The sequence below is a fragment of the Hydra vulgaris genome, chromosome 03 (genome assembly GCF_038396675.1).
Source record: "Hydra vulgaris chromosome 03, alternate assembly HydraT2T_AEP".
Lineage (NCBI taxonomy): Eukaryota > Metazoa > Cnidaria > Hydrozoa > Anthoathecata > Hydridae > Hydra > Hydra vulgaris.
Window position 1 is genome coordinate 46,275,471 of NC_088922.1, and position 26,512 is coordinate 46,301,982.

Here is a 26,512-nt window from a genome sequence, read left to right on the forward strand (position 1 = left end):
GAAAGCTATGTTTGTTTCTAACTTTTGCAACAAAACTATGAGAAAATCCATATATTTTTGCGCATTCCCTTAGTAAAAGGCTTGGGTTGTTCTTAAAACTGTTAACCATTTTTTTAACTAGTTTTATATCTTTAAAACCTTCCTTTCTTCCACCACTAGATTTGAACACTAAGAGATTATTGCATGAAACTTGAAATTTGTTGAGGAATATGAATTTAGATGAAAATAGTAAAGAAAATATTTTATAAACTCATTGCTCCCACGTTAACGACTGGGTGGGCCCAAAAATTAGGGGTTTTTTGTTCCCAAGCTCCAATCACCCTAATTCTTTGCAAAATATTTTTTTTTTGCACAATGCCTGTAAGTGTCAAAACTCAAACATCTAAAAATCCAGTGTACAACATTGTATATATATATATATATATATATATATATATATATATATATATATATATATATATATATATATATATATATATATATATATATATATATATATATATATATATGTATATATATATATGTATATATATATATATATATATATATATATATATATATATATATATATATATATATATATATATATATATATATATATAATTATGTATGATATATTTAGGTAAAAAGGATATTTTATGTTTCTCTCGTTTATGTGAGTTTTTTAATATTGGGTAAACTTTCCAGGTTCAAATAAATTAAGAATATTTTATTAATAAAAAAAAACTTTAAAGTGTCAAGTAATCAAAAACCTCAATAAAAGCAGTCACCAAACTTTTACAGCAATATAAAAATGATATGTAAAGATTTTTAAGTAACTTATTTAGTTTAAATCACTAAAGTTGCAAAATAATAATTCAAATCTTAAACTTTAAAATATATTGTTCTACTTTTAAATGTTTATAAAAAATTTTATATATGTTATATAAAAAATAAATTAAAAAAAGTTATTTTTGTAAAATAGTTATGCAATTTTGGTTTGTTAATAACGCGTCAACAAAAAAAAGTGTTGGATCATAATTTAACATCATTTTAGGGAAATGCAAGTATTTCCCTGAAAGTAAAGAGTATACTCCCTTATTCTATTAAAAGACTTGTTTAAAAAATATGAAAAAGATCTTCTTCCATTTCAACTGATATAACTGATAGGAGGCTTTCTGAAATCATCAACTTTGGTAAAGTAAAAAAACTTTTCTGAAAGTGAAAGATAAAAAACTTTTTTGAAAAATGTGACACTATAAAGATCTAAAAATTCAAAAAATTTCGATGTTGGAAAAGTGATGCTTTTTTTTTGTAATTGATTAAAAAGGTTGTTTAAATATTTGTGGATAAAATCAAATAATGACTTGTGTGCAATATGTGAAGAAATTGATCAAGACAATGAATGTCGTACTGTTGTAGACAGTTTTGTGTGATAGCTAGCTTGGCACATAAAACATGCACAAGTGCAGATAATGCAAACCAATATGTTAGTGATTATTGTAATTTGACTTCCTGATTTATTTTGATTGAAACTTTTGACTAAAATTGTAATATTTATTTCATCTTATTTTATTTTTGTATTTAGAAAAAATGTTTTAACATAAGAGTTTGCTTATTTTTAAGCTCTCATTTCTCACCATTAGAATGAACAGAAAACTTTTTCTAACATAAGTATCAAAAAATAAGTCTTGACCCTTAAAAACTGTAAAAACTTTAAACCAAGATTAAAATGTGTCTAAGGTAAGCTCGGTCAATTTCAACATCGTGGTTTTTATGATTTCTTTTTGATAAAAGAACATCAATATTACATTCATTGCTGTGCAATTCAACCGATTCAACACTACACTGGTTGGTCCATTTAATGCTGCACTGATTAATCAACTGTACTGAAAAGACCACTGAACAATATAATATTGGTCATAATTATTACATTTTTTAACTTTTGCTTGCTCAATGTTTTTGTATTCTGCTATCCGCTTTACAGCTTTCAAGGATTGTTACTTAAAATATCTTGTCTTTAGAAATAGTATAGTTGCGATGTTACTTAAATTATCAATCTTGTTTTTAGAAATAATATAGTTACAATAGTTACTTATAATTAGTTATTAAAGTATTTCAAAATATTTCAATATTTTATTGATTTATTTATATTATAAGCATTGTGTTATTAAAAGTTAGATTTTTGTAAAATAATTTTAACTTTGAAATTTATTTGTATACAGTTATTTAAAATCTTGGCAAAAGAGTGAACCATTTCATTAGAATTTATTTGTATGTGTTTATGTAGCTTCTTGGCTAAAAAGTGAACTTACCATGAGTATTTCATATTTGAAAAGAAAACATTTTAAAAGCTTGTTTTTAAATAAACAATTTAGTTGATACTTATGTTATCATTACAATTTGGTAAGAATAATTTTATTATTCTTTTATTAAAAAGAGAAATCTGTACACACACAATAAAACTTTAAAAAAAAATTTAAACTTAAAAATAAAGCAAAACATAAAATATGTTTAATTAGTTCTTCATTCAAATTTCATTTAATGTTTAGCAGTGTTGAGTGTTTATAATGGTTATGAAATATAGAAATGATGAAAAAATTTTAAAATTATTTTAAAAAAATAGACTAATATTTAAAATCATCCTACATAAAATTTTAGCTCTGTAAAAGTTACTTTGTGCACTAGGATAGCATGCACAACTGGCACAAAAAACAAACTAATATTTTTAACCATGAGTTTAAAAGTTTAAGTTATACAAAATTTGTATTTAACCTTAATTACATTAGGTAACACTTTAAGTGTTACCATAATTACATTAGGTAACACTTAAAGAGTTAACTAATGTAATTAAGGGATTAATATTTATATAAAATCTATTAAATCTATTGTTTAATGTTCAAAAAAATCATTATCATTGTATATTACATTTTATATATTAGGCAGAAAGTCCGCCTAATATATAAAATGTAATAACAATGTTTTTATTAATAAAAAATTATTAATAAAAACATTGTTATTTTCATACTAGGCTTAAGTGGGATACAAATATATAGTACTGTTTGTTATAATAATAACTTACAATAAATTAAATTTACAATAAATTATTATATAACCTTTTATATCATTTAATTATCAACTAATAGTAATTTAAAGTGTTATTGTCTGTTTCATTATTATAGGCTGTTCGAGTGATTGCAAATTTATCAATGAGCAAGGAGTGTGCCCAAGCCTTTTGTAATAAAAAAAAATGCATTGATACTTTTATTATTATATTGGGTACTCTCTTTTATTTTATTTTATTGTATTTTATGTTCTTACTTATTCAAAAAGTACTTATAATGTTTTGGATTAATATTTTAGTATTCTGTTTTAGGCAACCAGAATGTTTCATTTGAACTTCGTAATAATGTGATTGCAACAATTAACAATTTAGCATACTTTGCAACAAATGAATGCTATTTCTCTACAACAAGAGTTTCTATTACTGAAGGTAAGTGATAAATACTTGCATGCATTATAATCATTGATTACATGCATTATAGCATTGTAATCAATGGATCATAAATAAAATGGTGTGTTAATGTTGTAGTTAATCATATAGGTAATCATAATCAATGGATCATAAATAAAATATTGTACTTAAAGTATACTTGGACCCGGATCAGTAGTTTTTAATCATGGAAAAGAATTTGAGTTTTCTTTTGAAATATAAAACTCTCTTTTTCTTTTATCCTTTTGAAATCCAAGAAACTTTTTTCTGTTTTTTTTTTAATATGTAATGAACACTTTCATATCTTTCATATTCTATTCATATAAAAAAATTCTGTTTTTTTTTGGGGAGGGCTTTTTTTGGGGATTGTTTTTTTTTGATTGATTGTACTGTTAGCCAAAGCGAAGAAAGACACATCAATAATGTGTGTAAAACTAACTTCTTCAAGTTAAGAGGAGATAATAATTTTTGGAGATTATCTGTTGTTTATATGTTGTTATCTCTGAAACCATCTCCACAATGACAAGAATATAATAAGGTTTCACGCCAGAATCTTCATATATTTTTTATATAAAGAATAATGATTTTTTTAGATCAAAAGCATTAGTGATCACTTCTAAGAAGTTTTGGCCACTATCTAAAGATATTCTTACCATTTCATTAAGGCTGTCGATACCTCTTTCCTCAATTATAAATTTGATAAATTCTGTTGTACTCTTGACATAAACTATATCTTTAAATCTAATCACTGTAAAAAAAGTTTAACTGTTAAACATTTATAAAAAGTATCTAGAGTTACTGCAATTTAGTCATTTTAAAGTAGTCATTTTAAGGTAGTAGCTGGCTGGTTTCCCGAACTCTGTGGTAGCTCAGAGAGGCTAATTCCATCAATAGCTGCAGAATATCAGAGTATTAACAGTGTCATGTTGTGCATGAATGGTGTCCCTGTTAATGCTTTTGGTGAACATTGTCGAGTCCACTAAAGGATTCCTATGTTACAACTTAGGGTTAATTAGCAGGACTGAGACGACTGCATAACTTATTGCTTAGGAGACTGTGCTATATCTATGATTGAGTCAAGTTCTCTTTAAACTTAAATCATGCCAAAAGTAACCTAAAATTTTAGACATAAAAAACCATCCCCACCACTTAACTGTTTTAATATACTTTATACAAACATTCGTGGTCGGCAAAGCACCAGACTTGCTTGCTCTTAGTGAGAATCATTTAAATTCTGCTATTTCCTTCTTCAGATTTCAGTGTTGATGGGTATTATTCTTTGATTTGCAAAGACTCCAATAGTCACATGCTTGGCTTGGGTGTATACATACGCATCAGTTCACCTATTTGGTACGAAATCAGGTTTGATTCCTTTGATCATACTTTTATGTGCTTCCACTTAGCACCTCTTCAATCTTTCACCTTTTTCTTTATTCTTCATCGTTCTCCTTCATTCCAAGACTGCACTCTTTTAGATATAATTTCTGATCAAATCAATCATGTCCTCTCTCTTTACCTCTCTGGTAATATTGTTGTTATTGGAGACTCGTCATACTGAATGGCTTGGCCCCAATGCCACTGACCCTGCTGGCACTAAAGTCTATAACTTCTGCATTTCTCAATCTTTTACTTAGATAGTTAACTTTGTGACTCGTTTTCCTGATAACTCTAATCATTAACCTTCCTTGATTTATGTATTGTCTCTGACCTTAGCTTGTGTTCAGTTTCTCCCTTTTCTCCCTTAGGTGGTTCTGACCATGCAATGATCTCTATAAATCTTTCATCTCGTACTTCTTTTTTGGACTCACCTTATCATCGAACTATTTACTACTACCCTATAGCTGACTTGGATTCTTTTTATGATTTTCTTCATGATAGTCCTTGGGCTGATGTCTTTTCTCTCTCCTGGATTCAGGCTGGGATGGAAGCTTTTATTCCTTCTTGTTGATTCCAAGTCAAGCCTCATTCTACTCTATAGTTTTCACATTATGCAGCTGCTATATCTATTTATTAAATCATTTTTTTCATCTTTTTCATAAAAACAACTCTTCCGAGAACAAACTGCTATTTTTTATTGCAAGAATAATAAAAATGATTATTTAATAAAAGTTCTTAAATAAATTTTGTCAAATCAGGTTATCCTGCTACTGGTAACATGTAAACCAGTACAATCTGCTTCATGTCCTGCTGCCTTGTAGGATACACCTTTTTAGGCAAAGGCTAAATCACCCCCAGCCTTTAGGGCACTTGATTGAGTAAATGCTAGAGATGATGTCTTGATAAAAATACTCATCTTGGGCAGACATTAAATGCATCTGGCTACTGTCTTGTAGAAGGTTCCTAGGCAAAGACTTAAGGGGTAAACAGATTCTATTTATTGACCAGCTTCGCATCCCTTTTTCATCTATTAGGCTGGTGCAGATGTATTTTTAATAGATTGTTTCCAGTTTAGGATGTTGAATGCTGGATCTTCTTGACTCAATGCATGGGTTTTGCTTGTGTCTCTGTTTTTATGACTAGGCAACTCATTCTATTATCTCCTAATAAGGGTACAGCTCTAAAAGTCAGTTTTATGGTTCTGAGGCTGGCTGGTAGTCAGGTTTCCCAAACTCTGTTGTAGCTCTCAGAAAGGCTGATTCCATCAACAGCTGAAAAATATCAAAGTATTAACAGTGCCATGTTGTACATGGATGGTGTCCCTGTTTGTACTTTTGGTGTGCATTGCCAAGACCATATTTGGAGCCCTTTGTTACGGCTTAGGGTTTATTTGTAGTAATGAGGCAATTGCTTGGGCTATTAAACAGTACTGAGTACAATCTATGCTTTGAGTTTAACAAATTTAACAAATTTAAAAATGAATTAAGTACCAAAAACTGTAAAACACAAAAAACCATCATCATCACCAAATTCTCTAAACCTATCATTCACTAATATTCGCGGTCTTCGAAGTAACTTCTGTTGAGTCTTATCTCTTGCAAAGTTCACCAGACTTGCTCAAGTGAGACTAATTTGAGTTCAGCTGTCTCATCTTGTGATCTTAGTGTTGATGGTTATCTTCCTTTAATTCGTAAAGACTTTAATAGCCACATACTTGGCCTGGGCATTTACGTTCATAAGAATTCACCCTCTCGTTGGGAAACTAGGTTTGAATCCACAGGCTATTCATTTATGTGCTTTTGCTTAGCACCACTTGACTCTATCGTCTTTCTCTTTGTTTTATATCGCTCTCCTTCATCTCAAGACTGCACTCTTTTTGGTGTTATTTCTGATCATATTGACCAAGCCCTCACTCTTTATCCATCAGCCAATATTGTTGTTGTCGGTGACTTTAATGCTCATCACACTGAATGGCTTGGCCCTAATGTCAGTGACTCTGCAGGCATTAAAGCCCACAACTTTTGCCTTTCTCAATCCCTAACTCAAGTAGTCAACTTTTCAACTCGCTTTCCAGACAACCCGAATCATTTACCTTCTCTACTCGACATATGCCTTGTTTCTGATCCTAGTCGGTGTTCAGTTTCTCCACATTCACCCTTAGGTGCTTCTAATCACAGTTTGATCTCTCTAAAACTATTATTTCATTCTTCTTCATCACCTGAATCCCCCTATCATTGTAACTCTTACAATTACCTTAAAGCTGACTCTTTCCGTGATTTTATTTGTGATGGCCCTTGGGTAGAAACCTTTTGTCTTCCTGCTAACAAATGTGCTTCTTACATAACTTTGTAGATTCAGGCTGATATGGAATCTTTTAATTCCTCTTGACAATTCCAGCTCAAGCCTCACTCTTCTCTATGGTTTTCCTCATTGTGCTGCTGCGATTGCCAATTAAAACCATTACTTCCATATCTATCAGCAAAACAATTCTCTAGAAAACAGACATCTGTTTATAACTGCTAGAAACATTGTAAAAAGGTTTTGTCTAACGCCAAAGCCCGCTATTCTCAGGTCATGAAATCTCATATTTCACCACAAAAATCGTGACTTCTGGAGATTAAAAAGTATCAATAATAAGGGCAAATCTATAATTCCACTTCTCTTGTATGGTTCAGACTTTGTCACCTCACCTAGAGACAAAGCTGAATTGTTTGCTGAGAATTTTTCAACAATATCAACTCTTGATTTCACTAGTTGTGTTCTGCCTGATATTGCCGTTAAACAGGTTGATCCATTGCTTGACATTCGTATCACTCCAGCTTCTGTATCTAAAGTGATTTCCTGCTTAGACTCTTCTACAGCTTGTGGCGCGGACAACCCCTATTATAGTCTTGCAGAAGTGTTCTCGGGAGCTGTCGTCTATACTTTCAAAACTATTCAACAAGTGCTTATCAAAGTCTTGTTTTCCAGCCTGCTGGAAAGCGGCATCTGTTATCCCTATTTTCAAAAATTTTGGAGAGCGATCTGTTTCGTCTAACTACCATCCCATTAGTCTTTTTCCTATCATAAGCAAGGTTTTTGAATCTTTATTTAACAAACACTTGAATCTTTAACTAACAAAAAATCCCTCCTCTTGAATCTAATAACTTACTTTCTGATCATCAATATGGATTTCGATTTTCTCGTTTTACAGCTGGTTTGCTAACAGTAATAACTGATAGGTTTTATCATGCATTAGATAAAGGTGGAAAGGTTAAGGCCATTGCTATTAACATTTCTAAAGCTTTTGATAAAGTTTGGCATGCTGGTCTTCTCCATAAGCTTTTTTCTTACGGTGTATCTGGTAACATCGCTAAGAATATTGAATCCTTTCTTTCCAATCGTAGTATAAAAGTTATCCTCGCTGGACAGCACTCTTCTTTTTATTCTGTAACTTCAGGGGTTCAAGGGTCAAGGTTCAATCCTTGGCCCTATACTCTTTTTAATTTACATTAACAATCTTCCATATAATCTCACACCTAAGGTGGCATTGTTCGCTGATGATACTACCATTTATTCTTGTAATGATAAGAAGCCAACACCCTCTGATTGTTTGGAGGGGGCATTTGAGCTTGAAAAGGATCTCACTTCTGTTACAGCATGGGGCTCACAGTGGCTGTTGAACTTTAATTCAGGTAAAACTTAATTTTATTTAGCCAATCGTAATTGCAATAATTTAGATCTTCCTGTATTTATGAATGGTAATGTACTCCATGAGTCATCTACCCTATCATCTTTTAGGATTTACTCTTACTTCTGGTCTTTCTTGGAAACCATGTAAATCTGATGCAAAATTAGCAGATTCTAATTTTGCAACGGATTTGATATATTCGACACTTTCTTACTCCGCATTCTATTCTCTATTTCTATAAATCTTAAATCCGACCTTGTAAGGAATACTGTTGCCATTTTTGGGGTGGATCTTCAAATGATGCCCTTTCTCTTTTAGACAAGGTGCAAAAACGGTTTGTAAACATAGTTGAACCTGCTCTTGCAGCCAACCTCCAACCATTATCACATCATTGTAATGTTGCTTCTCTTTCTCTTTTCTTTAAATACTATAATGGGCACTGCTCTAAAGAGCTTGCGTCTCTTGTGCCATCTACTAAAATTCATTCTTGTGTTACTTGTCATTCAATTAAGTCTCATCCTTTTTCTGTGACTGTTCCTAAGTGCTCCAAAAACTCTTATTTCTCAAGTTTTTTTCCTCAAACATCGGTTCTTTGGAATTCTATTCCTTCATCTTGCTTTCCTGATTCATATATTTTGCAATCCTTTAAGTCTTCTGTCAATCGTTATCTTGCTCTACAATCTTCATCTTTTCTCTTTCAGTAACATCCAACTCTAATTAGTGGTTGCTTGTAGCCTTGTTGGAAGTGAAGATGTTTAAAAAAAAAAAAAAAAATGAAGTAAATAATTTATTTAAGAATTTTATTGCAAAGAATGTAAAAAGGTGCTCTCTGATGCTAAGCTCCATTATACTCAGTTTACTAAATCTTGCATCTTATCTCAAAAGTTAGGCTTTCGAGACTTTTGAAAAATCTTCAACAGTGTCATTAACAAGGTCAGGTCTAACATTCCATCTCTCATTCACGGAACTGATCTTATTACTTCTCCCAAGGATAAGGCAGAATTATTTGCAAAGAACGTTTTTTCTAATTTGACTCTAGAATCTTATGGCCATTCTCTTCCTTCCATTCTAATTAAACAGATTAACAAATTGTTAGACATTCAAATCACTCCAGCTTCCATTGCTAAAATCATATCTCAAATAAACTCTTCTATGGCTTGTGGTCCAGACAACATTTCTGTCACAGTCTGTCACAGTCTGTCTCAGTCACAGTCTGTCACAGTCTGTCACAGTCTGTCACAGTCAAAATCTCCAAAACTCTCTTTAATCCTCTCTAAACTCTTTAATAAGTGCTTGGCAGAGTCTTGTTTTCCTGCTTGCTGGAAAATGGCATCTGTTCCGAGTTTCAAAAACTCTGAAGAACATTCTAACCCCTCCAATTATTGTTTGATCTGTTATGCCTTTCTGTTATGCTCTCGACATATCCAAAGCTTTTGACAAAGTTTAGCATGCTAAGCTTCTCTATAAGCTTGCTTTATATGGTGTATCTGGAAAACTTTTTGAGATTATCAAATCGTTTTTTTCTAACTGCTTTATTAAAGTCATCCTCAAAGGCCAACACTCATATTTTTTTTCAGTAACTTTGAGGGTACCTCAAAGTTCTTTGTCCTATTATGTTTTTGGTCTACATTAATGATCTTCCCGAAAATCTTACATTTAAAGTAGCTCTTTTTGCTGATTACTTTATACTTTTGTCAACCGTTTCCTTGCTTTATAACACAATTTTTTTTTCCTAGTAATTTATAACTTAATAGTGGTTGCTTGCGGCCTTGTTAGAAGCAAATCAGAATAAAATAAAAACAAAAAAGAGATTTACACAGACATATGTATACTTTTTTTAACTCTATTTACCATAGCTGAGGGACCAATCATAGTTGAGATGACTCATTTTATTGTTATAACTCATTCTTGGAGATGTCAACTTTTCCTTCCTGCCTGGATGGAAAAGTTGAGCACTGTAGTGATGGTTGGGTTTCAAAAACTCTGAACTTTTTGTTTACAAGCATGTGCTTTACTATGACCTCATTTTTAACATACATTAATGTACAGTTTGACTTCCAGATCCTAATAAATGTCACTCATTATAAAGTCTTGTTGGAACAACCATAATTATTTCTGTCTACAATGCTTTTCTCTTCTGCATAAGATGCTCTTCTCCCCTACACAAGACGCTCCTCTCTCCTGCATAAGATACTTCTCTCTCCTGCATAAGATGCTTTTATTTCATGCATATGATGCTTTTCTCTCCTGCATAAGATGCTCTTCTCGCCTGCATAAGATGGTATTCTCTCCTGCATAAGATGCTCTTCTCTTCTGCATAAGATGTTTTTCTCTCTTACATAAAAATTAGTTTGAGAAAGAGTTAAGTAGTTATAGTTATAAGAAAAAATTTGTTGGTAAGATAAATATATTATTTATAATATATAAACCTTTTTTTTAATAATACACTGCATTGGCAGTGAAATAAACTATTTGTGAACAGTGAAACAGTGAAAAAACATTTTGTGATAGGATATATATAAATGCTTGTACTGAATAGGAGAAGATGGTATATAATTTTTTTACCTGATATCTGTACACAAAAATGGGCCCAAAAATGGGCCCAAAAAATGGTCCCCCCTGACCCCGGGGTCAGGGAGGCCTGTTTTTGGGTCCCCTTGACCCCAGGGATCGGGGTACGGGGTCAAAACCCAGCTAAGAACCTTCTCCCCCTCGAGGACTACCCCCATGCCAAATTTCATCGAGATCGGTCCGGCGGTTCGGATTTCTATAGAGAACAAACAAACACACACACAAACACACATTGCCCTTTATATATATTATTATTATTAAGATAATGCAATTTAAAAAAGAGCTTATCACTTAAGAGAGGTATTATTGATAGACACTATTGTCGAAATTAACCTAATTAAACTGTTTTATAATGATTTTCAATAGGCTTCTCTCAATTGTTATTTTTTCCCTTTAATTCAAAAAAAATATTTTTTTATCCAGATTCAAAATTTTTCTCCTGAAACTTCTGAAATTTCCTAAAAATCACTAGCTATCATTTTCCTAGAAATCACTGGCTATCACTGTATATAATTTGCAATGAATTTATTTCACTGAGGTTGCTATAATAATTTTTTTTAGCTATTATAAAGCTGTTGTTTTCCGTGGAAGTTAAGACTGAAGCTTTACGAGCTCTTGGCAACCTTACCCAAAATAAAGATGTTAGAGAAACACTTATTCAAAATAACTGTAAGTTTTGATCATCATATAATGATTAACGTCATTATTAGTGTTCTGTAGTTTAACGTAGTCATTATGAATGTTCTGTAGTTTAACGTAGCCATTGTTAGTGTTTTGCAGTTTAACGTAATCATTATTAGTGTTCTATAGTTTAATGTAAGGGTTGAGCAGTGGTGCACTCATTGTGTGAGAAGTGCTGCACTTAATTTATTCTTTTATGATGTGATATTTTATAATAACTTAAATTTATTTTGTGTAATATTTATCATGATTTACAGGGCGCTTACATGTTACAGGTTTGAGAGAGTAGGTGGGTGGTGACTAGGTAGGGTGGGTGGTAATTAGTTGCGGTGCATAACTTGAGTGAGTTTAAGATGTAAAAAATGTAAAATATCTTAATAGACACTTATATCTTTATTATTTTTAAACTTTTTGATTGTTTTTAGTTGGAGAAAATGTTAGTGAACTTTTAGATTCAAGTAATCAAGAATTATTGTTTTCTGTTTGTGGTCTTCTTGTGAACATGGTGGTTGATAAACAATGTATTTTAAAACAACAAAATGTTATTCCAAAGTATTATTTTAACTTTTAAAAGAACTTTTCTATCCGTATTACATTTTTTTTTTAATTTTACGCAGAAAAAAATCTTAATTAAACATAAAAAATTACTTTTAAATATTGTTTGTCTAAAAATCTCAAGGTTGTCTGTCTAACTCTTTTTAGACTGATCAATTTGTTGAGAAATCTTAGTGAGAATGATTGGTGTCTTGCTGCTCTTATATGCCAAATATTTTGCAACTATACAGACGAACTAACTAACATTGAATTTTTCTTTAATCAAGAAGAGAGCGACGACATAGTGACAATTCTTAATGAATTTATAGGTTTAATATATAATAATATATACTAAATAAATAATTTTGAAGCTGATTGCTGGTAATATATATATATATATATATATATATATATATATATATATATATATATATATATATATATATATATATATATATACATATTTCTTCTTTTAATTTTTAGATCCTGTGTTAGCATTAGATTATGAGAAATCCGAAATAGACGAAGACACTATAAATTGGCTTAAACAATCGTGGTATGAAGATTTTTTTCCAGTAGCTTGCAAACTTTTACAGCGATTTAACAACGTTCCTTTTAATGACAAAACAAATTGAAAAGTATAAGCAAGGTTAGTTTACTTTTTCTTGCTTAATTGTGCAAAATTCATTTACAGAAACATATACACATCAAAAAGTTTTTGAAAATGAAGCTATTAAAAATTATAGATAATCTATTAAAAATAATCATTCGCTTGAATATATTTTAAATCCCTTGTAGTTAATTTATATTGCAATTTTAATTATGTTAATTTATGTTGTTTTTTGTTTTGTTTCTTTTTTTTTCCACCGGGAATTTATTTTTAGATGTCTAACAAATTTTATTTGGATTTATAGTCTGATGTGACATTGTTCTATACATTAATCAAAACAAATATTCATTCTCATTTATCAACAATTCTTTCGTCAGTGTTTCCATTTTAATTTTAGTTCTTGCGTTCAAAATTTACGTACAAAGCATAAAATCCATCCCCTCATTTAAAAAAAGTAAGGATGCGTTGTAAATTTTAAATTATTATAACTTCTAACGTCAATAAGTTTAATCAAAGTATTTCAGTTATCAAAACCAGAAATATTATACATTAAATGTTTCCGTAAATACTAATGTCTCTCGTTTTGTTATATAAATTCTTTGTCAACCTTTTAACAAGCACTAATAATCTTATGAGATTATTGACACCAGTTATTTTATTTTCTGAGCTAAAAATATGAGTAATCTTGTTTTTCTTTAGAAACTTATTTTTGCAAGACTTACCTTCGACTGCAAATCCATTGATTGATATCTAATTTTGATTTATTCTGTCGAAATGTCCAGTATTCCTTTTTCTTTTTTTTGCTTTGATGTTTCTGAAAGATATTCTTAGTGTAATATGTTATAGATAATGATACTGTAAATTGGAAGATATTGTAATAATATAAATACACTGTAATTATGAATTAATATATGACAATTAATATATAATCTTCTTTTCAAATATTTTTAACCTGTTACATGAGACTTTTAAAACTATGTTAATAAATTTTACTTATTGTATTGATATTTATTTGCTAATGCATTATTTTATTTCTACTGTTGTATTAAAATGTTATTACTATTTGTTTTATTTAAAGATATTACCAGGACCGTCATATTTTATAAACTCAGTAGATACTGTCAGGGTCGTCATATTTTATAAACACAATAAATAATATCAGGGGCGTCATATTTTATAGACAGTAGATATTGCGCCCAGGTTTTACTAACCTTTTACAGGGTTTATAAAACTTGCAGTAATAAAACATAAAAAATGGAAACAAATTTGTAATATTTTTCAGTAACTTTTTATTCAAGTTTATCTTGTACATTAGGGAACTTTGGTATCTTTTTAAAAACTTTTTTAAAATTTGAATAAGTATATACAAGAGGTATTGTGGTTTATCTTTCTCTGGCTAATTGCCATATAAAGACCACATACCAAGGTCCACAAAGACAAGTTCATCATAATCCGCCTTGAAGGACAAAGAGTAAGAGTGTTAAAAGTATTCGTAAAAATATTTTAAAATTTTCATAAGTTCTAATACAAACATAATTTCTAATTTGAAAAAAGTTAACAAATTAAAAAAACTAGCTGTACGGACCCGTTAACTACGGGTCTTATTCACACCGACCATTTCTATACTTATTCATTACTTTAGTAGTTTATAGAAAGCGGTAAAGAAATAAATTATATACATGCATATAAAGAAAAACTATACATATTGTATGCCTTTTAAAGATATGAAAAAATTTTATAATATAATTAACTTTAAAATTTTTTAAACGCTTTGGTAGCCGTTGCGCGAACTGCAATTTATTAGCGGTTCGGATAATAGTACCAGTCTGAATAATATTTAGAATACCCGCTTGAAATGTGTTACAATCGATTAGTTATAATCGGTATAAAAAGTTTGAAAAACGTGGAAACAGATTTAAAAATATGACCAGTGTAATATGGGGCATGGTAAGTCTATTTCACACCGGCCATTTCTATACTTACATAACCGTTTGTATGTTTTGATTAACTCTTAGTAAGTGGTAGAAAATAAAAAAATTTAAATCTGCTTTTTGATTTAACGATTAATGTTCAATACTTCTTATTGTAAAATTGTAAACTTCAATAAAAAAAAACGGTCAAGGGTTTATTAATTTTTGTCTTTATAGAAACAATTAAAATTTTTAATTTCTTAAATCTTATAAATTTACCATGCCACAGTGATCAGGAATAACTTGAAACTTATTTTTATGAAAATACTTATTAATTTATTGCTGAAAATTCGCTCTATATAAAAAAAACGTATCTAAAAAAAGGTTGACGAGGAAAGAAGACCTTTAAGATCTTTAAATTAGGGTCTAATATTGTCCGGGGGAAGGGAAGAATAATTTTTTTTTGTAAAAAAAGTAAATTTTGTAGTAATTCATTTTATATCAATCAAAATTCTGTCTTTGTAATTTGATGTTTTGTAAACTTAAAATTCATTTTATTATAAAAATTATATTAACTTTTGCATGTATAGAGTAATATGAGCACCTTATGAGCATAAGGTGGCATACAACTGAAAGCAGATTTTTTTTAATTATTGTAAATTTTAATAATTTTTTTTTGAGGAAAACAAACTTGTATAAAAATTAAATAAAAAAAAAGATATAAAAGTATTTTTTGTTGAAAAAAAAATTCATAATGGCTGAAATAACATTGTAAAGCTGTTTTTTAAGCAAAACTTCAACATCGGATAACTTGATTTTGTCTTTATACCTCAAAGTAAAATTTTGTGCATAGTTTCCGAAGCATATTTTATCCTGCTTGACCATGGGAATTTTTGTTATTCAAAATAATTTAAAAAATATTGCATTTTTAACAAAATCACTTTACATTTATATAAAATATAAATAATTTTAACACTTTAAACAATATTTCATCTTTTATAGCTTTCCATTAAAAATCTGAGAGTCAAAATAAGTATTACATTGTAATAAACAAGTCCTGAAAATTTCATAATTAGCCAGAGTTCAGTTAATGAGAAAATGTGTTTCAAAGTTTCAAAAAAGACATATTGCTAAAAAAGCAAAAATAAGAAAAAAAAATTAAAAAAAGAACATAAAAGTTATCAAAATCCACTAGGAATGTAACTGTTACTTGTGGATCATCCATGATACCTTTATCAACTGCTCTCAGTTTGTTTTTTTTTTAATTTTATTTTTAACCGTTGACTTTGACTTCATATGTCGAATTCTCGTTTTGTCAATTTTACATAATAAAGCTAATGTGACAATTCCATTCAGGCCAAAGTACTTTAAAACTTCTCGTACACCATTAGCACCATCATTATAATGTAGCACATTGTGTTTTGTACCGTGCAAACATTTAATTAGATGATTATCAGCTCGAAAATCTTTGATGATTGGTAAAAGAAGATTCTTAATCCAGGTAGGTATAAATAATTTTGGTTTGTAGTTTTTATGATTGAGAGCCCAATATTTGCTCCAACTTTTCAATCCTCTAGGAAAAAACTGATGTTGCATTTGCAGGTTTTCAAAATTGGTGAAATGAAATAAAATAGCACAAACTGCTTTTTTCATAGCATACAAGTAGTATACATTTTAACAAATCGCCATGCCAGAATTGTTTTGCATAGAATTTATACATTTTTCTGTTAGACACATTGTTCACATTTCAACTGCAACAAATGTGCAAATCCTTTTCTACTGGAATCAACACCTAATAAAGTTAATGGCTGAAAGCAGTTATTGCATGCAGTTTCAGCTATCAGTTTTTTGAGAATTGAAAAGTTAATAAAAACAAAACAATCTTTTTTAGAGTCAAATATATTCGAACAGTTTAATTTGATTTTCACTAAAACAGCTACTAGCTGTTTGATTCGTGATGATGAATTGATGATGATGAAATGCTAAACTTTTTATTTGCAACAACACCATTCTATTTTCGTTTTATTTTTCTTGATAAATTTCTTTTACTCGTATTTCCTTGTTTAAAAACAATTTTATTTCAACTACATTTTAATCAATTTTTATATAATTTGATACAAAATGAGGAAAAAGTTTCAACATAAGAGACTGACATTACTAGTCAAAAAACACTTCTGTTCTTTAATTAGGTTTTGAAGTATGACTTTTAAAATTGAAAATTCACAAGAGTCTGCATATAACACATTAAAATTTAAGTTTGTGATGATATTTTCCTGTTTTGAATTCATAAAAACTCAAACGTTGCTAAAATGTCAAATAGTTGCTAAGGCGTTGTTAGAGAATTTTTTTAAAACTGTTATCTACTAAAATGCTATTAGATCAACTTTTAATATTATTTTTAAGACTAATTTTCATATTATATGTTGGAGGAATTGATTATAGAATCAAAATTCCAAAAAATCCTAAAATTGATTTTTTTTCAAAAAATTGACTTGTGTTTTTGGTTGTGTGCCACCTTAAGCAAAAATTGGAATATTTTCAAAAATAATTATGCTGAATCCAAAATTTTTATGATTAAACAACTTTTAGGGATCCCTCCTTATGATCCACTTAGATATTTGGACACCCAAAATTATTTTCTTAAAAACAAAGTGGTTTTAAAAAAGTAGAAAAATGTTTATATTACCCAGACCACTTGGTAATATGAGCACTTTAAATTAACTCAAAAAAATAACATTAAGTAAAAAAATACCAACCTGATAATTAGAACTAATTGTTGTAATATAATGATTCGTTATTAACAAAACTTAACATTAAAAGATCAAATTTTAAGCTATTTTTTGTTAAAACAATACTACAATATTTTTTGCAATAAAAAAAAATTGCTTCGTTTTTTAGTATGTTTTGTTTTTATTCAAAAGTAATTAAAACAACTGGTTTTTTAGGACTTTAAACTAGGTAATTTCAATGAAAAGCACATCTTTAAATAAAGTCAAAACTAAATTTTCCTATGCATTACTATTCAAACAAAAATGAATTGGATTTTTAGCTTGCATATTTTTCTCTATAAATAAATTAATTTCATTATTTTAGCACCAAAATTTCTCGCCACTGATTTATTCATGCGTGATGATATTATTTTGACAACGCAAAAAGTTTAACAGAGTTTTAATTAGATGATAGCCGCTAATTACTGCATATAAATTTACGCTAATTGTACTGATCCTTTTACCGCCACATAAAGTCGATTTAAAAAATACAAAGCAACTTAACTTCACTGCTTACATCTAAGAAATCTTTGAGTATGCTCATATTACCAAGGTATTCATATTACCCTAATCTACCCTATATATTAGGGAGTTAGGGGCAAGGCGATAATTCCGACTACGCTTACGTTAAGAAATTACAGCAGAGCGGTTAGTAAACTTTGTAGTTTTGAATTTAAGTGTTGATAATTCTTGAGTTTTTTTTGACATAAAAATGTTTAAAACCAAAGGAAATTTTTTATGAATAATAAGGAAAGGTATCCGCAAACAATAAGTAATTTTTTATTATAACATTATTTTCGTATAAAGTTACATTTTAAAGTTTTTTCTACTTTATAATGTTCTTGTTTAACCGCCATATTTATATGACATCGTCGTCTTTAAGCGAGAGCTTTTCATACCATTCTAGTTGGTTTTAATATAAACTTTACTTTAGATACACTCATTTGAGTGTTACATTCTGCGCTTTTCTCTTCTTTTTAATGCACAAAAATAATATTATATTAAAGGATACTCTAATATTTCATAGGCCATGAAATAGCAGATCATTCGGCAACTCACAGATTACCAGAAGAATGGTGGAGTAAAACAGTAAGTTCCGTAAATACAGTAATTTTCCTCTTTTTTGTGAAATACATAATCATCAGTAGATCAAAACATTTAATTCAAACTTTTTGAATTTTTGATAAACTATTTACAAACAAAACCTTAAGTTTCGACAAAGTTATTTATTTATCAGCAAATTTTTTAAATTTCATTTTAAGGCCGCTTTAGAAGACCTGCAAATGGAAATTTTAACACAAAAAAATACTATTCAGCAAGAAGTTGGAACTACCACACTTGGATGGAGAACTCCATTTCTTGCAAGCCAAGAAAATACATTTAAAGTGTTAACTGAAAATCAGTTTTTGTATGACAGTTCTTTGGGAACTAATCCGGGTACACGATGGTGGTCATATACATTGGATTACTTACCTTCTTTGCCATGTTACATGGCTAACTGCCCAACAAGTAACAATTTTATATATGCTATAGTGTTACTTTTATTGAGTTATCATATATCAATTTTTGTTCGAGTAATTGCATATCAAAGCATTTAATTCTTAAAACGTTCATTTAGTTGCGTATCCTGGAATATGGGAAATCCCATTGGTTACATTGCAATGTGACGAATCAGCTACCACGTTTGCTACTATGCTTGATGAGTGTACAAATTTAGAAACTGAAGAAAACACGTATAACATGTTAATGACCAACTTTAGGCTACGAGGATAATAAACAACCTTTCCCAATGTTCAGCCATTCGTCTTGGTTCAATAATGCAGCTTATAGGAAAGATGGTATGTTTATTTCAACTGATCAATTTTTCAATTTATCTCATAAATAAATTCGTTAAGGTTTCTTTTATTCTAACTAATGAAAAAAAAACATTTTTATTTTAGCTGTCATAAGGTTTATGAATGATGTTCGAAAGTTAAACGACGTTTACTTTGTCACTGCACAACAGGCGATTCAATGGATAAAATCGCCAATTGGTGTTGATAAAAAGCCGTTTTCGTGTAATCTATAAATAGTACTTTTACATCATAAAAAGATTTTTTAATAAAAGTGTTATGTGTAATTTATATTTATAAAAGAAATGTAAAACTGTTGAAAATAAATATTTATTTTCAAACTTAAGAACGTAAGAAAATAACTTTTTTTTACGTTTATAGAAAAAAAAATGGAACTGACTGCTGAGGGATTGTCCATAAAGTACGTACACTTGGAGAGGAAGAAGGGGTCTGCAAATGGCGTATATGAGGGGTCTGCAAATGGTGTATATTAGGTCAATTATAAAAGTATGGAAACACTAAATTAAAAAATATCACAAAAAAAAGCAAAAAAAAGCGTACATGCTTTATGGATGACTCCTAACTGTTTAGAAAACTTGGATGATAAGAATCTTGGGCAGATAAGAAGTTTTTTAATACTCAGCTCCAAGAGTTTAGCAAAAACAAGAATTTTTACGATTTTAAAGATTAAAATGTGTAGAATTTAATGATTTTAAAGTATTAAATGTTTAGAATTTAAACGTGTAGATTTTAAGGTGTAGAGGAGTATATTTAAGATCGAGAGCAACTCGGTAGTTACTTTTAATATATTAAAAGTAACTACCGAGTTGCTCTGGATCATAAAATACTCCTCTACAACCTAAAATCTACACGTAAGCATTAATAGATGATATTATTATTATACTAATTATAGAAGAAGAGTTTAACTTAGTGTTTTCTTTTACATTCTGCTCTTGAGCAGAATAAACAATTATTCGATTTTTGTTTGATTGTGTACCATATATACATTAGTATAGTAAATATTTTAAAATGTTTTTGTCTTAAAAGAATAATTCAAATGAAGTTAAGGCGGTTAACTTCATTTGAGTTATTCTTTTCACCAAAAAAAAAAAAAGGGAATAAAAAAAAATTTTATTTTAGTCTTTTAAAAAAGTTTTAAATTTGGATTGTGTAAGCTAGAATAAAGTCGCAGGGATAAAGCAATGGCGATGACGCATATTTGACGGGATAAACATTCTTAAGCCTTACAATGTTGTATGCATACTTTTTATTTTGCAGTAAATATTTTGTTTTGTAAATATTTGTTGTTTATCTTTGTTCATTTAAGTGCTTATAAAAAAATTATATTTTTTATTATCATAAGTATTGTTTGGGTGCTTTGCACTTTTGTCATCTTACTAGTAAACTTTTAAATATTCTTCTATTAATCTTTATTTTTGTCTTGACAACTGTCAAAATATGGTTTGTTCGAAAAATAATTTTCCTCTGTTCTGATGTACTTCATTCTTCCCTCAGGCGTTCGTACGTGACCATTCGGCAAATTTACATGCCAAAGTTTTTAAATAACAAAACAAATCGGATCTCTAACAATGATATCAATTAATACTTATAATAACCGTAATTAATGTTGGCGGTCTTTATAGTCAACAGTGTACTTTGATATTAGAATACAAAAAATGCTTAAGAATCATGCCCCCTCCCTTAAAAAAGGCATTAAGTTAAGTTTTATACTACTACTGTTCGAAACTAAATAACGAAATAGAATATTTTAGTTTTCAAGTTACAGTTAGTAAAGTTTATGATAATACCCCGTAATTATGTTATGTAAATACTCACGACACAAATACAAGGCTTAGCCTATTGTCCTTTTTTTGTTCAGGTCATGTAAATGTTTATGTACCTTGTTATTGAAATTATTTCAGATTGAATAGTTATTCAAAGATTTTAGTTCAGAAGGCTTAGCTAAAATTACAATTTTTGTATACTATTCGCATTGCTTTTTTGTTATATGTTTTTCTTTCTAAAGAATTGTTAAATAAGCCATGCAGTCTAGAAATAAAAAACAGAGCTTGGTGTTAGGCACAAGCGTACAAATTTTTCGGAGAATAGAAATTAATAAGGAGACGGAAAAGGGATCTGAGACTATTTTTTTGTAATTTCTTTAGACATTTCTTAAAGAATTGTAGAAGCGAAAAATTTATACTTTTGTTTTTAATGGATTGTTTTATATTATTATTGCCTTCTTTTATATAAATAATAACTTTTGTTAAAAAAGAACTACACATTATGAGCCCTTTTTTAACATAAAGAAAATGTAGATAGATAATATTAATAATAAAAACAAAAAAACAAACAAACAAAATAACTTATTTGATTGGAAACTAACATCCTTTTAAAATGCAAATTTTATTGCTGAAAACGATCATATATATACTTTTTTTTTTTTGAAAAGAAATATCGCACCACATATTTACAAAATATTTACAAGCAATATTTTTCTATATAAAAAACATTCGGTAAACGACAAAAACAACAATATATATAAAATATGCAAACAATTGTATTGACCACAAACAGCACTGCAGCGACATCATTCCCGTAAGGACTTAAACTTGTTGCAACATAAGAAAATTATTCAAAAGAAAAGCGAGAAAAATAAATTTAATACCCTCTTTTTTTTATATTTATAAAAATTTTGATGACTGTTGCAAATATAACAAAGAGGGATTTATTAATGGTGACTGTGCCCCCTGCATTTGCTGTTGTATGTATGAACTATTTAAGCTTTGAATTTGACCCGAAGGTCCCATAATGAAAGTTTCTTCTTCTAAAGTATACGTTTGTCCGTATTCGTCTATATACAATTGCGGTTGAGGAACGGTGGGTTGAACAATGTTATTACCGAGCGCTTTTTGATAAGCAGCTTCTTGTTGTTGGCGTTGCTGCAATAACAAAGCTTGCTGTTGAGCTTGTCTTTGCGCAATAGCGAGGCGTTGCTGCTGTTGTTCTAATTGTTGTTTATATATTTCATGTTGATCTATGGTACCATGCTGACGAGAGCCATGCTGAATAGTCTGCTGATAATATATTGCTTGATTGTTTACAGTTTGATTATATGGTAAACTTGTAGACTGACTAAATAAAGACATGTAATTTGGTCCCCAAGTGGAACTTCGCTGTCTGCTAATCAGGTTTTCACTTGAAGAAAGATCCCACATAGCTTCAGTTTGGACAACTGGAGGTACCTGCGATTGAGACAACTCATTACTTTCCTTTAAACGTTTACGTTCCTCTCTTCTTTCTCTCCTTAACTTCTTTCGCAAACGTCTTTCTTCTTTCGTTTCGTTGGGATTCCTATCTTTTTTCTTTTTAGGACGTGAAGTGTCTATTTCTGAACAGTCAACTTCCGAATCCAATGTGGAAGAGACTACATTACTAACTGTCAAAGAAGTTGTTTCAGATAATTTAGAGCAAGTTTCAGAACTATCCGATGCTGTAATGAAAGTATCTACTTTATTAGGTGTACTTAAGACGTTATTTGCAGGACATTCAGGTAAATTTTCAATTTCTTTTTTTGGAGATAAATTTTCCACGAAGTTCGTTACCAAACTTTCGACAGAATTATTTTCGTTTTCAGGTATAAAATGTTCTGTTTTTACGTTCAAATATGTTTTAGTTTCAGGCAATGCGTAAGATTCTTTTAAAAACTCGTTTCTAGCTAACACTTCAGTTTCTTTTAATTCCTCATTTTTAACAAAAACCTCAGATTCTTTTAAAACCTTGGGTTCATCGAAACTATATTTACAAGCTGGCTCATTAGATAACTCTACATATTTTCTTTCTATGCTATTACTGTTTACTCTTGATTTAGCAAATGGAGAAGGCATAGCTAATAATGCCTTAGTATCTACTTTAGTTTTTGGTATATCTCTCTGCTGAGGAGTAGAGTAATTGCTAACTGATGTAACAGAATTGTGTGATCCATTGCAGTTTAATTCTCGCTGATTATGATTTTGCAAAGTATGATTAGCAATACTTTGATTTGATTTACAAAAATGCAATTTTAATAAAACTTGAGCAGCTAACACAGTCAACGGAGGAACGATATTAAAAATATTCGTTTCGACTGAGCTTTTAAAATAGCGCTCTAGGAAAAAATTTGCTAATGCCGAAATTTTAGCTGAAACTTCTTCATTAAAATCCATTTTAATTTTTTTTGTTTGGTTTTGAAAACATTCATTATCGATACCCGAAACACTATCGATTTCTTTTTGATCTTGTTCTTTTAACCAAGCAACTTCCTGCTCTTTTTTCTCTTTGGCTATTCGTTCTTGTTCGAGTTTCTTAGCTTGATCTTTTAGGTATTCCTCTTTTTCTTTATCTGTAAACATAACGTGTATTACAGTGTCATCGTCTATCTGAACAAGCTTTTTCATTTTGCCGTCAACCTCAATGATGGAAAACTTAGGAGACTGCTCGCCATTCTGATTTGTTTTGCCTTTCACAGGAATATGCGAGTTCGTAAAACCAAAGCGATATTGTTTTTCAGGAACAACATCTGTTTCCGAATCTTCTTGGCGTTTACGTTTTCGGCTTTCTGATTGATACTCAACTTGTTGTCGAGCATGACCAAGATCATCTAAATCATAAAAAGGCAAGTTTCTTAACAACCCACTTGGATCGTCAATAAAAGGTGGAGTCCCAAATGGTGGAACAGAGTGAGGGTTATGAAACGGTGGAAAACCTTCTGGAGGATTCATATGTGTCCCAGGTGGAAAATCAAGTCCAGACATAAAATCCCAGTTACTTGGATGGGATATATCATATTCAAAAGGGGTTGATCCCCAGTTTTTTGCAAGACGATTTTCCCAAGATTCGTACGGAATAGAATAAGGTTGCACATCCCATCCACCTAAAACTCTAGGTACCTCCTTGCTGAAAGCTTTTGAAACTTCCTCTAATATCATATTACTCATACGTCTATGTGCTCTTGCATTCCAATGAACGCCATCTGAGGCACGATGATGTTCAAAATGTCTAAAAACATAGTCTAAGTCCACAATCCGAAAACGACTATCAATTTCATTTGCCTCACGGAACACTTCTCGTGCAATCTCATTGCAATAACGAACTTCATTAATTTTAACTAAATCAGTTCCAGGTTGCATAAGAAAACCACCTTTTGATTTTATATGAACAGGTGGTGTAGTAACCCAAATAAAAAGGCAGTCTGGAATAAGTCTTTGCAATGCAGAAACTAACTTTTCTAAGTTTTCTTCGTACTTTTCAACGCCTGCTTTACCGTGTCTGTGAACATCCCATAAGCACGAGTTCATAACTATTATGTCTGTTGGCTCCTGACTTAACTCTTGAAGTACTTCCTCAATATAAGGTCCGTAGCAGATAGTAATGAAATAATATCGGCAACAAGCATCGTCATTCTTAAAATAGCGACACTCTCTATAATCGACCGAATTTTTCTGTTCTCCTTTACAGCCTCCGTAAACTAACTCATCTCCAATGAAACTCTCTTCCCCCTAAAAATAAACATAATACAAGAAAATAAAAGAGCTATTATTAGTCTTGTGGAAAACAGAAAAAATATAGTGATCTACTTTTGCAAAATTCTTAAACTTATGACAACAGATAACATAAAAAAACAAAAACTTTTTCACATTCACATTTACATTACAATAAAAATAACTATTTTAAATCACAACAACAAAACTGTTTTAAATTGCAGGGGAAAAGAATGCCCATTTTTAGAAATTTCAGTTTTTTCAAACCTTTTGTATAATGTAAATAAAGGTAATGCAAGCTTTATTGTAAACTGTCTGATAAAATGTAAAATGTTCAATGTACTTAGGGTTATCGAGAAGTAACGATATAATGAACTAAAAGAAGAAAAGAGTAAGACTTTGGTAGTGCCCAGGGGAAGGTAAATGCAGAAAGAAAAAGTAGATCAAAGACTTGTAAAAATACAGCTGCATATACCTTTTTTATTTTTACAAAAACGTATTTGCTAGAAAACAAACTAGGTATGTTGTAAAAACAAGGTGTGCTGTGCCTATTTTATGCATAATTAAAAGCTATTACATAAAATACTTGAATAAAAAAAATATTTTAGGAAGTATTGGCAAAATTGTTATTACTCCTAGAAGCCCCTAATGACTATGCTGTTAAATTATGGTTGCCATTTATATAAAATAGAGTAAATGAATCGGTGAATGTTAAAAGGGCGGAAGTCAAATATTTTACAAAATTGTTTTTTTGCAAATTTCTATATTCAAAGGATAGCTCCATCATTTTGTGTTAAAAAGATGTCTGTCAAAAGTTTTCTCTAGCCTATATAGTGTCTAAAAGTTTTGGTTTTTTGTTAAAACTTTTAACAAAAAACAAGAAACTTTGCTTTGAAGACAGCAGACCAAATGTAACCTCACTTTCTTGTTTTGGTTGTACAACAGCGTGGTGAATAAAGCTGATTTATTATGTGTGATCATTTTAATAGTGAGTTGAGTTGATTAACTGCTTTTTTAAATGGGTGATAGTGGTAGCGAGTCTGATCATACAAGCTATAAAAAAAAGATAAGAAACCCAGATAGTTATAAAAGGAAAAAGATTAAGAAATCTAGGCTTACTAGTGTGGCATATGAAAACCACAGGGGACAAAAGGTTGATGCAAAGTCTATCGCAGATCCCTGCAGATAAGAGATAATACACAATAATTAATAATAGGCCTGCCAAATTGTAATAATTCGTCTAAAAATTGGTCAGATTTAGGCTCTGTAATTTATAGTTGGCCTATAGACCTAGGTTGTTGATTGCTTGTTTATGCTGTAAATATTTGTAGGCCTAAGACAATAGAATGACATTTTAAGGGTAGTCTACATTCACTTATCGTATATTAACTTAAACTCTATTTTGCTTCTTAGACTAGGGTACCTATAATTTTTTTAAAAGTAAAATTACAACATGTTTTTTTCAGTTGTTCAAGAAAGTTTTTTAAATCTATTGGCAAAGACAACCTTGATGATGCATTTATGAACTTCTGCAGCCAGTTCAGACGCGCAAAATTTTTTTACCAAGC

At 30.0% G+C, this 26,512-nt stretch overlaps 2 protein-coding genes across 3 annotated transcripts in view; one reads left to right on the plus strand and one right to left on the minus strand.

The window, feature by feature from the left end:
* Window positions 1–13,966, plus strand: part of LOC101235917 (armadillo repeat-containing protein 2) — a 36,788-nt gene extending 22,822 nt beyond the window's left edge. For both annotated transcript variants that reach the window (XM_065793419.1, XM_065793418.1), the window contains exons 11-17: window positions 3,162–3,258; window positions 3,356–3,472; window positions 11,652–11,759; window positions 12,197–12,323; window positions 12,474–12,634; window positions 12,789–12,954; window positions 13,615–13,966. In XM_065793419.1, coding sequence (XP_065649491.1) covers window positions 3,162–3,258; window positions 3,356–3,472; window positions 11,652–11,759; window positions 12,197–12,323; window positions 12,474–12,634; window positions 12,789–12,940 — 762 coding nt within the window. In that variant the 3' untranslated portion in view covers window positions 12,941–12,954; window positions 13,615–13,966. The remainder of the gene's footprint in view (window positions 1–3,161; window positions 3,259–3,355; window positions 3,473–11,651; window positions 11,760–12,196; window positions 12,324–12,473; window positions 12,635–12,788; window positions 12,955–13,614) is intronic.
* Window positions 13,967–21,776: 7,810 nt separating this feature from the next.
* Window positions 21,777–26,512, minus strand: part of LOC100211039 (uncharacterized) — a 37,196-nt gene continuing 32,460 nt past the window's right edge. Inside the window, exon 3 of the mRNA XM_065793420.1 lies at window positions 21,777–24,962. Coding sequence (XP_065649492.1) covers window positions 22,110–24,962 — 2,853 coding nt within the window. The 3' untranslated portion in view covers window positions 21,777–22,109. The remainder of the gene's footprint in view (window positions 24,963–26,512) is intronic.